The sequence below is a fragment of the Oratosquilla oratoria genome, chromosome 4, assembly GCF_046742065.1.
Source record: "Oratosquilla oratoria isolate Oo_2021 chromosome 4, ASM4674206v1, whole genome shotgun sequence".
NCBI lineage: Eukaryota > Metazoa > Arthropoda > Malacostraca > Stomatopoda > Squillidae > Oratosquilla > Oratosquilla oratoria.
The window spans coordinates 42,875,359-42,890,358 of NC_134780.1; the positions used below are offsets into that span (position 1 = coordinate 42,875,359).

At 43.5% G+C, this 15,000-nt stretch overlaps 1 protein-coding gene across 5 annotated transcripts in view; it reads right to left on the reverse strand.

The window, feature by feature from the left end:
- The window catches only part of LOC143024833 (zinc finger protein castor homolog 1-like), a 775,578-nt gene that overhangs the window by 169,298 nt on the left and 591,280 nt on the right, over positions 1-15,000 (reverse strand). For all 5 annotated transcript variants that reach the window (XM_076184100.1, XM_076184101.1, XM_076184099.1 and 2 more), the window contains one exon: positions 10,902-11,140. In XM_076184100.1, the coding sequence (XP_076040215.1) occupies positions 10,902-11,140 (239 nt within the window). The remainder of the gene's footprint in view (positions 1-10,901; positions 11,141-15,000) is intronic.

A 15,000-nucleotide genomic window follows, 5' to 3' on the forward strand; every position in this document is an offset into this window, starting at 1 on the left:
TGGCTTCGAATTAAAGTGAATTTATTTTAAGCTATTTCCAAAGCAATGTGAATTTATATATGCCCCCTCATCCCCCCTAACTTAGAAACTTCCTTCTCAATTCACAAACTATTTCCTTGTCTCTGAATTTAACTCCAATGTAAACGTAAAGCTTTCAACAATGACTTTTGCCACTACAATGATGAGGGGGAAATACGCATAAACGAGTATATTGATAGCTCTAACTACGCACAGGCATATTAATATATACGCACTCACACACACACACACACACACACACACACACACACACACACACACACACACACACACACACACACACACACACACACACACACACACACACACACACACACACACACACACACACGTCTTTCTTCCCCTTGCGGAGGGTAACCTTTATCGTACTCTTCGAGCATCGTCAGACCTCTTGACAAAGACAAAGTGTGCAACGGAATTACTTTGGGGCTGACGCGAGGACGCATTGTCGACTGAAGCGTCGAAATATTCATTTGCGTGGCGAACCACTGTACAACCAAGGACATGTGCATATGTGTGATTCACCATGGTCTTGGATCACGTGTTCGACTCGTGATCGACAGTTATTAACCTCCTGGATGAGAGCTCAGAGCTCGTATGACCGATCTTTGGGTAATACTGTGACCTTACATGCACCCACCCACCCACCTCCCCGCCCAGGAGAGTTGGAGTAACGATCAGCAGCGCAGCGATACAGAAATTATTTCAGCCCTGGACGGGATTCGAACCCGGACCGTTGTAATGGCAGGAGAGATTTCTAACCACTGTGCTACGTGTGTGTGTTTGTGCGTATGCGTGTATTTGTTAGAGTGTGTGTATTTGTGGGTATGTGTGTGCATCTGCGTGTGTGTGCATGTGTGTGTGTGATTCACCATTCACCATGGTCTTGGATCACGTGTTGAACTCGTGATCGACAGCTATTTCCGTCATGTGTGAATGTCCGTGTTAAATACATATAAAAGGCCGTTGTCATGTGATTGTAAAAAAAATCCCAGAATCCCTCATTTGTTTCGTTTTGTCATTCTTCAGTGAAGAGCAATTCAGTCCCTAGTCTTCCCAGTTATGATTTCCGCCTAATTTACTTAACCCCCGGAAACTTAACTCCCTACTCAAAGATGACATACTTCACATTGTCTATTCTGGCTGCTAATAAGAGAAATTTACTGAGCTGGGGATTTTTTTTTCGGATGGGTTGGTAGCGTAGACAAGAAGCATGAAGGAGTGATTACACATGCATGCTGAAGTAAATAAGGAGTGCACACTTATACAGAACCCCGACAAGCATACACCAAGTACTACATGCACATGAGTACACATGCATTTGTATCACATGCGCGATCGCGCGCGCACACACACGCTCACACAGATACGTGCAAACGCCCATATCTGATTTAAATATATGGATACTTGGGCGGTAATGATTATGGTTTCGGGGATGTATGTTTCAGTGTTTATACACAAATGTATAGAGATGTATATGTACATATGTGTATGTATCCATGTGTATGTATATCTTTGTATATATATATATATATATATATATATATGTGTGTGTGTGTGTGTGTGTGTGTGTGTGTGTGTGTGTGTGTGTGTGTGTGTGTGTGTGTGTGTGTGTGTGTGTGTGTGCAAGCGCGTGAGCTTGACATTGCATGCGTGTGTTACACCTGTTAGGATCTTGGAGCGAATAGGTCAGGGGTCTGTGTCTCGACGCCGGGCCGCAGTTTGCATTAATGTGATCACAAACATACGTAAAACTGACTTGACTCGTCGCCTCTTGACGAATACCCTCAATATTCCTAAAAGAGGAAAAGGTGTTATTGAGCCGGAGAGCTCCACAGTATACTGTATTTGCATGACCTTCCCCCTTCCTCCTCCTCTTCCTCTTCCTCCTCTTCTTCTCTCCACGCTCCTCTTCCTCCTCCTTACAGACATCTTTTTGACTGTTTATCGTATCTCTGACACTCAGCTTCTGTTTTCTGTCGAGGTCGCTGCATACTTCGATGATGATGATGATGATGATGATGATGATGAGGAGGAGGAGGAGGAGAAGGAGGACGAGGAAGAGGAGAAGCCTACCAAGAAACGACTTCACTCCTGCAAAGGGTTTGTCACACTTATAAGCGTTTTATCCTGTGTCTTCGCCAGGCGACTGATTTTAAGCTGGAGATCCCCGATTGTCATTCAGTAACTTCTGTACCAGATGGGGGTGGAGGGGGAGGTTGTACCTTCCGGTCGAAACCCCTCTGGGATCCGCCTCTATAATGAATGAAACAACTATGGCGTCTGCTACAGTAGACTTTATAAAGCATATTCGGTTTTGATTGGTATTATTGCGCGCGCGATCCAATGCGCGTTCTGTTGCGCGCGATCCAATGCGCGCTTTGTTGCGCGTTCTGTTGCGCGCTTTGTTGCGCGTTCTGTTGCGCGCTTTGTTGCGCGTTCTGTTGCGCGCTTTGTTGCATGTTTTGTTGCACGCTTTGTTGCGCGTTTTGTTGCGCGCTTTGTTGCGCGTTCTGTTGCGCGCTTTGTTACGCGTTCTGTTGCGCGCTTTGTTGCGCGTTCTGTTGCGCGCTTTGTTGCGCGTTCTGTTGCGCGTTCTGTTGCACGCTTTGTTGCGTGCTCTGTTGCGCGTTCTGTTGCGCGTTCTCGGAGTTTATTTTCGTCCACCGTTCTGCCTTTGCGGACTACGACGTTACTCCTTCGATGAATAGAACCCTCTGGCTTCATGTATTCTCGTCCCTTTGTTTCCTGCTACTTGAAAATAAAATGAAAAGACAAAATTCTTCAGCTTTCTCTTTACTCCATTTCTAGAAGTGTCTCGCCACTTTCTTCAACAGTGCCCAATAAGGCGATGCCTAACGACAGGCATCTCATCTAGTCCCAGCACAATAACTAAGCTCAATTTGCTAACTTCTTTATGGGTTCTCCCACCATCCCTGCATGTGCAAGCAGACAAGCAGACGCACATGTACACGTGTTAGCACGTGTACATGTGTATACATTTGTAATATGTGAGGTTACCCGTGGATCAGATTATACGAGACATGGGCTCTTATCTGGGGGGGTTAATGACAGCTGATCATGAGTCCAGCACGTGATTTTAAGAGTATGCTGAATCACACACACATACGCACACACACACACACACACACAAACACGCGCGCGCGCATACACACACACAACACGCGCTAGCGCGCGCACATACACACAGGTAATCTAAACTTTCATACCCATATACGTACCACCACGTCCTCACAGTCGTACACCTGCGCTGGGGTAGCGTTCACATACCTTCGTACCCCTACACCTGAACACCTGAACACAATACGTACTCCCTAGCCATACCTCCCGCCGCCCCATCCTTAAATCAGGATTGGCTCGGGCCCCTATAAATCCTAATTACTGATGGAGGATATTTGCTGCAGACGGGGGCGTCCCGCGAACAGAATGCAGGATTCTCTTTGGGTTTTTTCCTTCATCTATAGTTCCTCCTCCTCCTCCTCCTCCTCCTCCTCCTCCTCTTCCTCCTCCTCCTCCTCCTCTTCCTTCTCTTCCTCCTCCTCCTCCTCCTCCTCCTCTTCCTCCTCCTCTTCTTCCTCCTTCTACGGCTTGTCGATGTCCATGTTATACAGGTAACCTTTTAGTATTTTTTTTTTATCAACTATCAAGTATACTAGTCTGGTTCTGGAGATATTTCTTTGTGATACTAAATCTTAGGAGTATTCTAAATATAGTGGGAGAGCGGCAATCAAGACACCATCCATGATAGGAGAGATACAACTCCAAATTGTCGTAGAATTTTACAAGCTTAGTGTGTATAGCATTTCGTTCTAGATTCAGTAGACAATTTCCCAATGCTGTTACATGCTCATAGATGGCACCATGTGGCACCGGCCTAGATTGTGCTATGAATCAGATATGAAGTTTCGACAATAACATGTAAAACAGTGGGTTTTAACTTTTTCGGAGAGCATACCCCCTGATACCTAAAAAAAAAAAAAAAAAAAAAAAAAAAAAAAAAAAAAATCTTGTACCCCCATCCAATACAAATACAATGCAAACATATGAAAAGGGTTAGTGATACAAGCCTTGCTTTGCTTTCTCATGGTATACATACGGTAGAATTGCACTGGCTATCATGTCTCGTACCCCCAGGTTTAAGGTATGAACCACTGATGTAAACATTTCAAGCGGAATCCATGAGCTCACAGAAAATCACAGGAATTGCTGTCGGTCTTTGGAATAAGGCTGTATTTCAATTTTTCGCTTGTAGTATATACAACTTGAGCACTTTTTCCATCTAATTTTGGTCGCCGCTAGAGTATTTCTTTCGTCCTCTGAAGCAACCGTTAAGTAGCCAAACGATCATGAGGATTTACTCTACTCGTCGCAATTGCACTAAGACTATCAAACACTAATGCGCTGGTGGCTTAATCATTAGCGTACTGTTCTCGCATTCATTCAGTTATGGGTTCGAATCCCGCACTTCTCTCCGATTCCTAGCAGTGAGTGTTATCTGGGCATAACTGGGCAAAGGTAACGGCTTCGGCCGCAGCTATTCAGCGCCTCCTGGTGTAAACTTCTCACAATGTTGCTTCATTCCATATCATGTAACATATGTATACAATCTTCAACTTATCGTTGGTCCTGAAATAAACTATGTGACACCTGTGATGGTTATGTAGCACTTTCAGTACATCTGTGCTCTTTGATGTAGTACATAAACAGGCGTGAGTGTACATTTAATCTGACGCTGACCAGAATAACGTTTATAATGATATTACTTTTTCATTTTTATGTTTACTTTATTTGATTTACCTATTTATCTATTTGTTTATTTTATTTTTATGGAGTGAGTAAGGATGCTTTAATCTATTCCTTCACGATGATGCTCTTTCGTCAAACGATATAAATTCGGCGTTTACAATGTTTACAATGTCAAAATACACCCAGACAAGAACTTTCCGTCCGCAACGAAATCGAACGCAGAGATGAAAAAGAAAAGAAAAATAATACCATACAATGATATATAATAAACTAAGTTTAATAAAATGCAGCAAGTTGAAATAAAACAAAGTGACCTCAAAGATGCTTCCAGAATTGTTTATTTTGATTTTTCTGGGCTCCTTGAATCATTTTTATTTTTCCTTTTTCCTCTTTGTCTTTTTGGTTTTTTGGTTTCTATACGTTCTCTATGTGTGCTGGGTTTACGCGTCTGATTTAGTTTATTATATACCTGGCCTATCTTACTGCAAAAAACTGATAATGATAATAATAACAATAGTATTAATGGTAATAACAATAATACTAATAATGGTGATGCTGATGACGATGATGATGATAATAACGAAGACAATAATAATGAAAAAATAATAATTATAATATCAATGATAATAATAAGAGTAATAAATAATAATTATATCAATGATAATGATAATGGTAATAGATAATTATAACAATAATAATAATAACAACAATAATAATAATAATAATAATAATAATAATAATAATAATAATAATAATAATAATAATAATAATAATAATAATAATAATAATAATAATAATAATAATAATAATAATAGTAATAATAATGATAATAATAATAATAATAGTAATCATGATAAATATTTTCCTAATTGGAGCAGTTTCTTTCATCTATAGGTTCTCTTGTAGAAGGTGTGTGCATGTGGGGGTGGGGGTGGCGTGGGGCGTTCTCTTAAGCTCTTCAGGTCATATCATACCTTCCCACTGACCCAACCTTGCCTTACCTTACCAACCAATAAAAAGAACGGGTCGATCCATCTTTCCTTATGCTCAGTCTACCTGTCTTCGGCTGCGGTGGGAGTGGGTGTGGGAGTGGGAGTGGGAGTGGGAGTGGTGGGAAGTTGAGGGCACATTGGAGGCCACAGTGGGCCAACTGTGGGGGTCCGGCCACGGGAACTAACGAAACAAAGAATTTTCTGATGTACATGTTCGTACGAAATCTCTTCTTCCTGTGTGTTTTATTTTCCTTCCCTAATTCCCTTTCTACCCCAACCACCCACCTCCACCAATAACCATATCACTATCGCCACTAGTGCTATCAGACCATTATCATCACATTTACTATAATCATCGCCATTACCAGCACCTCCTCTCCCTCCTCCCCAGTCTTAGGGACACACGTCTTCGCTATTCGTATTCGTCGCTTTCGTCTCCTGCAGCCTTTAATCTCCTCGACAATTTATTCCCTCCAAGTGCTTCTCCCTACTCTCTGTCCCCCCACCCCCACCCCCCCACTCCTCACTCTGTCCCTCCTCCTGCTAATGTCCCACCTTGTCCTACTGCCTCCTGCTAACTCCAACTGCTGTTGCCGCCTTCCTCTCCTCCTTGTTGCTTTTGTGTTACGGACTTGTAGTCGTTTTTGTTGGGTTTGGTGTCGTCAGAATCTGCCATGAAGAGTGGGGACACCAAATTCCATATTTCAATTCGGGATGATGATATCCTGATCAAGGATCCTGATCAATTCTCAGTACTACCTTTTCCCATAGTAGGGGGTCTTTGCTTTAAAAAAAAGTCAAACTTTAAGAACCATTTACAATACCGAACCAGTTACCTGCTTTACCTGCTGGTGCTTGTCATTGTTATTGCTCTTATACCTGCTTGCCACTACTACTACCCGGGTTGGTGCTACAGTAGGGAGTTTCGCGATGCCTCTGCCAAAACCTCCCTGATACCTCTAGGAATCGATTTCGAAAGAGAAAAGTCCAAGAGGTCATTCTTCTTCCGATGTTCCATGATCCCACGAAACTTTTCGTCCGTTTTCTACGTCGGCGCACATCAACAAACCTCTCCCAGATGCAACTTCACCTCCTGAATCTAACATGTGTTCTGCTTCCATCTCCTGTCTCCTACGTGCTCTATTTCTCCTTCCACTTCCTGCTTCCTACATATATTTCATCTGCCTCTTACGTAGTCTCCCTCTTTCATCCTCTGCCTCCTAAGTACTCCGCTTCCGTCTTCTGCCTCTTGGTGGTCTGTGCTTCCAGCTGCTTCCTACATGCTGTCTCTTCCACCTCATATCCACTACGTGCCCTGTTTCTTCCACCTCATGCCTTCAAGGTGGTCTGCCTCCACCTCTTACCTCCTATGTGTTCTGCTCCTCCCACCTACGTGCCCTGCCTCTTCCACCTCCTACCTCCCGCGCGCCGTCGGTCCTCCGAAATTTCTCCATCATGTGTTGTGCCTTCACCTCTTCCCTTCTGGGCTGAATCTTGTTTGACAACCTCATAATCCTAACGCGACGCGTTTTGTATATGAACATGTACATGTGTATGTAAATGTACATGTACACGTGTGTGTGTGCGTGTGCGCGTGTATACCCCTGAATGCATTCTTGTGTGTACGTAAGCTTTTCGACACAACAAACTGAGGAAAACGGGTTGTTCACCCAACAACGTTGGCTTCTATATACCTTCTCCCGTTTACCTTTAATCTTCAACTCATAGCCCTAGTCAGGTAAGAGGGTGAATATTTCTCCTCTTGCCTTCAGATTTCCTGGTAAGGAAATGGTTGTACAATTCCCGTATGAAGTTTAATATTCAAAGTAGTGATGAAGCATTGCTTGGGGTGTGATGATGGTTAGGGGTGGTGTCGTTCTGGAAGTTTTGGTCGTGATGAAATTCGAAGTCATGTAAAGTTGATAAAGTTCCTAGTTGCATCTAGAAACGCTCTAATACGTAGTCACCTGTTTCTCTTCCTATGCATCTTAAACAAATAATTTTTTCCTCTCTCACATCGCATTCCTTCTTTCGTTTTCTCTCTCCGCCTCTCCCCCTCGTTCTCCTCTTTCCTCGCCTACTGGTCAGGATCTCCTCCTTGTGTTTTTAGCATTTCGATCTCCTCCGTGTCGCCCCTCAGTCCTACACAAGCAGCCTGACGTGTATTATTAATGTTGGTGGCCGAGCCACGGGGGGCATAGCCTACAGTGGGCTAAGATGTGAGGTGGGTGGGTAGAACAAGTTGGTGGGGGGATGGCGGGGTGGTGGAGAGCATGGGGGGACAGATTAGATAGATGCTCGAGACGAGAGTATACTGTGGAAGTTCGTATGACTTCAAGGGTGAAGGGAGAGGGAGATGAAATAGAGGCTAAGGAAGTATTGGAAGGGTGAAGGGGAAGAATAAGCGAGTGAAGAAGGATGACTTGGAAATGGGGTGAACATACTCTACCATGTGCATGGTGTGTAACGGGTGATGGGGTGAAGGGGTGATGGAAAGGGAACGTTAAGTCTGGTTGGATAAACGAGACCAGACTGGGGCCGGGTAGGAGGAGCAGTCGGGGTTAACAAGTTGTGCATTTTATATTAAAGATGGAAATCTCTTTCAACTTCATCACACAAGCTTTAATCAAACAACACGGGTGATGTTCCGATCCCTCGCCCTGACCTTGGCTTGGCCTTAAGGAGCGACCTGCCGGCTTGGGTCTCATCACCGGCGCCGCAATAAATACGTGGTAGTTTCTTTTCAAAGGCTATTTAAATCTATTATACTATCTATATACAGAACACAAACGATTGACTTTGCAAAAGACATAAACCCGAGGTTACAAGGGAACGTTTCAGACGGTTCAAGATTTTTCTCGCCAGCCCCCTTCACGGGGTGTTGCAAAATTTTACGGCCTTACTCAATTGTGAATTTTATTTGTGTGATTTTCCACCCAGGGACATGCTCTGTCACATAAATTCCCTTCCCATTCTCTCTAGGCTCTTGTTGCTAATTTGTAGAAAGCTTTCCTGCTATCCCACGACTTGTTCCAGTACCTTAGTGGATCTTCCCCCTTTTTAACGTTGAACTCCCTTTGTCTCTTAAGTTGTTCCTTTATGGTAATTGCCTTTGTGTCAGAAGTCTATTTTTTCCTTATATATATTCTATAAACAAAGGGCCATGGCGCATACTGCTTGTTAAACCGCCTTGGGCATTAATAATGTATATTCAGAATACAACTCAAAAGTCTACGTTGATTCTTTTGAGGTATAAATCGAATCGACAAAACGGTTGGGAGGAACTCCAGGTACGCGCATCGGCTTCGAGTAACCAAATACAGAATCCCACTCTCCAGAGCGAATCGAATTCGATTATTACATACCATCTGAATGCCCTATCCCACCGCCCATCTCCTCAGTGAAAAGAATCCGAACCCGTCCCCATATCCAATTTAAGATCCGGGCCTAAGCCGGCGTCTATAGAATCGAACGCGCCCTGCCTGCTGTCACGGCATCGTCCCAGCCCGGCGCCGTGTACACTCGCGCATACAAACGATCTGATCATCATTTCAACTCGACTTGCACGGTAATGGCCCATCCCCGCCAAACATTCAGTTGCATTAATTAGAACTAAATGGGTTAAATGGGTGATTAAGGTGGGGTTTAAGGGTGATGAACAGGTTGTAAGGGTATGTGTAAGCGGTCAAATGATTGTTCAAAATTGGCCAATGGTGTATTCTCGGTGAGGAATCGGTTATTCGAGGTGTTTAGATAGGGAAGGCTTACCCGCACCTTCCCATTCTTCGTGTTGGACCACTGTCTCTCACCTTCCATAACTCTCCCAATCTATCCCCACCCCGTCTTCCTCTCCCTCCCTCACTCCCTCTTCTTCTTCCTCCTCTCTCTCACATACCGATCTACTGCTATATTCCTCTCGATGCAAGCTTGGGAGCAGACACCAGATTCTAGACCACGATGGGAGACTGAGTACTACACGGAGGTAGAGGCGAAGAGGCAACAGAAAAAGAGATACAAATATAGGATTCCTAGAAAGGCTGTGTGGGAGAGCACTCGAATCTGAAGGATTTCTGGAACCAGACAAATCTTGGTCGCCGAGCGGTGAAAATAGCCCACTCGTCTAAAATCACCGTGCGGTGAAAATAACTCTGTGCACTTGTGTATCTGATCAACGACCAACCACAAAGCACTATCACACTGTAGTCGGCGTTCTGACGAAGAACAGTGATCCTGTACCATTTTTCTTTACACAAACTGCAGCAGTTTGGTCTAAGCATCCCAATTATACTTTGTGCACTTCGTACGGTATATTCACTTCAGTCCTTCCTCCTACCAGTCCACAAACACTGCATCAAGCGCCTTAGAACACAACCCAGCTCACCTCAATCCCATGTACAACACACACACACACACACACACACACACACACACACACACACACACACACACACACACACACACACACACACACACACACACACACACACACACACACACACACACACACACACACACACACGCACACACACACAGCCGGTAATCTGAGTGGACGTCAACCCAAAACCCATTGAAGTGCCAATTATGTTCACGCTACATCTCGTGTTCTTAATTCTATTGTGTGTTTCTCCCTCTCCCCCCCACCTCTCTCCCTCTCTCTCCCTCACCCCCCCTCTCTCTCTCTCTGTCTGTGTGTGTGTGTGTGTGTGTATGTGTTAGCAGCCCAATAGGATTGAGTCAATAAAAAATATTCTTATTTACCACAAAAGGAGATAAGCTAAAATCTAACCACAAATAATAATTATCGCCTTTATTGCCTGGTTTTTCTAGACCTTGGATTAAGTCAGGTTAAGATAGTGTAAGACAAGATTTGCCAAACATTTGCTGCGATTTTCAAATACACCGCCATGCTGACTGTGCAAATCATTCATCCAACCACAACAGTATCATTCTTCAGCTAAGATAGTCTACCTTACCCTACGGCCAGCCGCATTAAAAACACCCTCTCCCCGACCTGACACCGAAGTCGAGTGCGACTCCTGAGGTTGGAGTGGTGGGTTGGTTTCTCTGCGGAGGCAGCGGGTTCTTACGCATGCGCGTACTTACCCTTGCGTGAAGAGCCTGCTGCTGTAGCCTCTCCAGGTCCTGCTGTGTCGGTGGGCGTGGCTGGATGTGAGGCATTTCGGCAATGGGCGGGCCTTGGCCCTCTCGGAGGGGCGTGTGGGGTGGAGTAGGAGGTTCTCCGACTCCACCACCTCCTCCTCCAGGGCCCACTCCGGCTGCCGCTGCCGCTGCAGCAGCAACCGCGTTGTTTCCATTGGCTCGTAAGCTTTCCAGGATTTTGCCTGGAATGGAGGAAGACGCGTGTTAGTCGTCCTGTGAACTTTCGATATATGTAACACAGCCAAAGGTGCAGTCTGCACTCCAACGGGAAAGAGAAATGCTTAAATGATAATTTGAATCTAGACAACTCTTCTGCAGAACAGTAGTACATCGTTTCTGTGTTGGGGGAAAATATGGACTAAAATAAAAGTCGACAACTCTTGTATGGAATAAGTGTGCATGTTTGACATAAATACAGTCCTTATGATTTCCTGTTGATTGTTTCTAAAATCGTAGAAATAAATAAAACAAAATAAGAGAAGATGAATTAAAAACAAAACGAAACAAAAGAAAAAAGAGTTGCTCATCAACACAGAAAGGCGAGTCACCTTGTTACATGTAAGAACACAGGTTATTTAGCACTGCTGCATGCGTGTCACCAGAAGCTAAACGTAAAGATTCTTCGTCTGGACAGCCTACAGGCCTCGCTCGAGACCTTTTATTCTATTTTATTCTATTTATTTAAATTTCATTTATTTTATTTTATTTCATTTTATTCTATTTTATTATTATTATTATCATTTTAGAAACCTTAGTTTTCCGTGGGAGAGGGAGAGACCACTTGTTGATCCCGCGAGACTGAAAGACTCAGGTGCCCTCACCCATCATGGACCCAAACCAAAACGAGTTCCATTTTGTTTATTTATATATTTATCTTTTTTATTTTTCATTTCTTACCCAGGAAGCAGTTACCAGCAAAGGGTAGTAGCTAGACGTGGGAGAGGATCATCTTCACTCTTCCCCTTATTCACGTTCTTAACAAAACATCTTTTTCAATCTTACATTTTGAAACTCGTAAATCTGACTGAAATAAAGTTATGTATTTTTTTATAAATATGTAATTCGAAAGACTGATTGGCAAACCAAAAATTAACATACATAATTTTTTTTTTTCCTCGTTTGGATAAACTTTTATACAGGAATAACTGTATGTAGAAAAGGAGTAAAATAGTTGACAACGAAATATATATTTGTATCATTACGACACATCACGGCTCAGATTCAGGTTATTTGTATATATATACAGTATATATATATTAAGAGCTAAACTGTAAAGTCACAAGCATGTGTTTTTTAAATCTATGTATGTACACACGTGTACATTCACCTTCATTTGTTTAACATCGACAGCGAGACAACGACACGAACGCAAAGAAAGCTGGGGAGAACAATGTACAGGTATCCGTAGGGGAAGAATTTTAATGGATTCGTAATTGATGGATGGAACTTGAGAGTAATAACCATTGTGATGGCACAGAGAAAGGCCCCAGAAGTACTTCGTCCTGAGAACGGAATCTCAAGGTTATTTCCTTTTCTCGAACTCACCCGAAGAACGGAGTCCTTTGCGGTCTGGATTGGCGTCGCTTACGCTCTCTGTGGCGACGGCGGAAACAATATTGTGGTTTTCGTTGATTATTTGCAATTATGAGCGCTCGCGCATGCACGCACGCACGCACACACATACACACGCACACACACACACACACACACACACACACACACACACACACACACACACACACACACACACACACACACACACACACACACACACACACACACACACACACACACACACACACACACACATGCATGCACACACACACGCACACACACACACACACACGCATACACACACACACACACTCACACACACAAACACACATACCAATGTACGCAATATTTGTATATGTATGTGTACATACAGATACAGACGGAAATAAACCCGTATATACGCGTATGTTAAAACATATACGGCTGCATGTGTAATGTATATGAATTCCTGTATACATACACGCGTGTTAACACAAATAAGTTGCACAAATGTTTATACGCTTGTATAATTAATTGCATATGTTAGTGTTTGCGCGTGTTCTACGTACTAACACACACCCTCCAAGGAGTTGCCTCTAACAAAGGCACGTATTAGTGTATACAAGTATGTTGGGTTCACCATAGTGGCTGGGGGTGGTTAAGAGTGATAAATAGCCCTACACAGCCGAAAGCTATAACCACATCCACCTTTATACCAAGTCGATACGGGCCTCCCTTTGTTTTGTCTTCCTACTTTCAAACCTTTCTTTTCTGTAACTCACAATGTAGGACAATGGTCTTCTGAACGCCTGCAAGGTAGGTGGTAAGAATGTGAAGGTTATTTGGCTATTGTTCTGGAAAAGAAAACGGAATCAAGATGGTGTTAAAAGCAGATTAGTTTGAGTCTTACTTTTGAATGACAACTAACATCCACCAAATAGTCAGTTTCCTAACGCGTGAGGATATGTGTTATGATATAAATATTGCGTTTTTCGGATCTATAACACAACGGAAAACGAAAGACGTGTTTCCGCATTTATTTTGAGTCCGTTCTGTCTCTCAACCCTTTCTCAACAAACAACCACGTCCATCTCGACTCGACCACTCAGCCAGCTATAGCGGGAACACTTTAAGTGAATCATCAGAAACATTCATTATTCAAGAAGTGTCTCAGTACTCGCAATATGTCATTACCATCAATCGAGTTACGCATCTGTCCACGTTACCATCTAAAGCGCGCAAATGTAGAAGGTGATAGTTGTGACATCAAAACGCACAAGTGAGTCAAGTGAAGCGATAGGGGCGAGTCGATACCGAGGGGCGTGGTGAAGGAGTCCAGAGAGGTGGGGCGGGGCAAGGAGGCAGGGGCGGGGCAGAGAGGCGTGCTGGGCGTGAGAAGCTGCAATTTATTCCGAGGCACTTGAAGAAAGGCAAGGAGGTGCTCAGCGTGGAAGAGGATGACATACACATATCTTTATACCGGCACACATACATGAATGCATAAGTGAACGCGCGCACACACACACACACAAACGCACACACCGGCAGACACTTGTGGCCTAGTATGTATATCTAAGTTTGGATGTGTGCGTGTGTGCGAGTGTGCGAGTGTGTGTGTGTGTGTGTGTGTGTGTGTGTGTGTGTGTGTGTGTGTGTGTGTGTGTGTGTGTCTGTATGTGTGTGGAGCCTGTTTACTGTCAGATGATAATTTTCAGATACCAGTTTTAAGGTTTCTGACGGGACATTAGTTAAGTATATGTACTACGAAAATATGTGTGCCTCCTCGAGTTTCTCGATGTTGATGGCTTAGAATGAAAGTGAATTGTGGTTGATATGTATATATATATAATATATATATATATATATATATATATATATATATATATATATATATATATATATACACTGTATGTATATCAAAAAAGGTCCTTTCCCCTTATAAAGGGGACAGAGAGGAGGCAAATATTTTGTGTGTGAATGAACGCTTGGATCGAAAAATCCAACGACCTGAATTCTACAACAACGCCCGCGTACGAAGAGAGCAAGTTTACCTTCGTCCGTTTTATTTAGAAAATTGTCCGAAAACTTCTGAGAAAATGTCTCCTCACTGCGGTCATTACCTTGGTTCCATTAATCACATGTTGGTACTAGCACAGATCAGACGTAACTAATAAGAATATAATACAATATAGAAACGGTGTTACCATTACAAAACGTACACACAACACGACGCTCAGGGCAAACGACTTTGAGCCGTAAGACGCAGGGCTATAAGGATCAATTTCGGGTTAAAGCCAGAGCACAGGCTTTGCGCCTCTGTGAACGATACTGACTGTGAACGCCGAACTCAACAAATAATTTTCAACAAATCTTTAACATATTTTTGGTAATGCGCACCATTAGACACCATTAGCAGGGGAGTGGTTGAGGGATGGAGGAGGGAGGAGGGAGGGAGGGAGGGAGGGAGGGAGGGAGGAGACAGTAATGTTAAAATTGCCATCGAAGATCT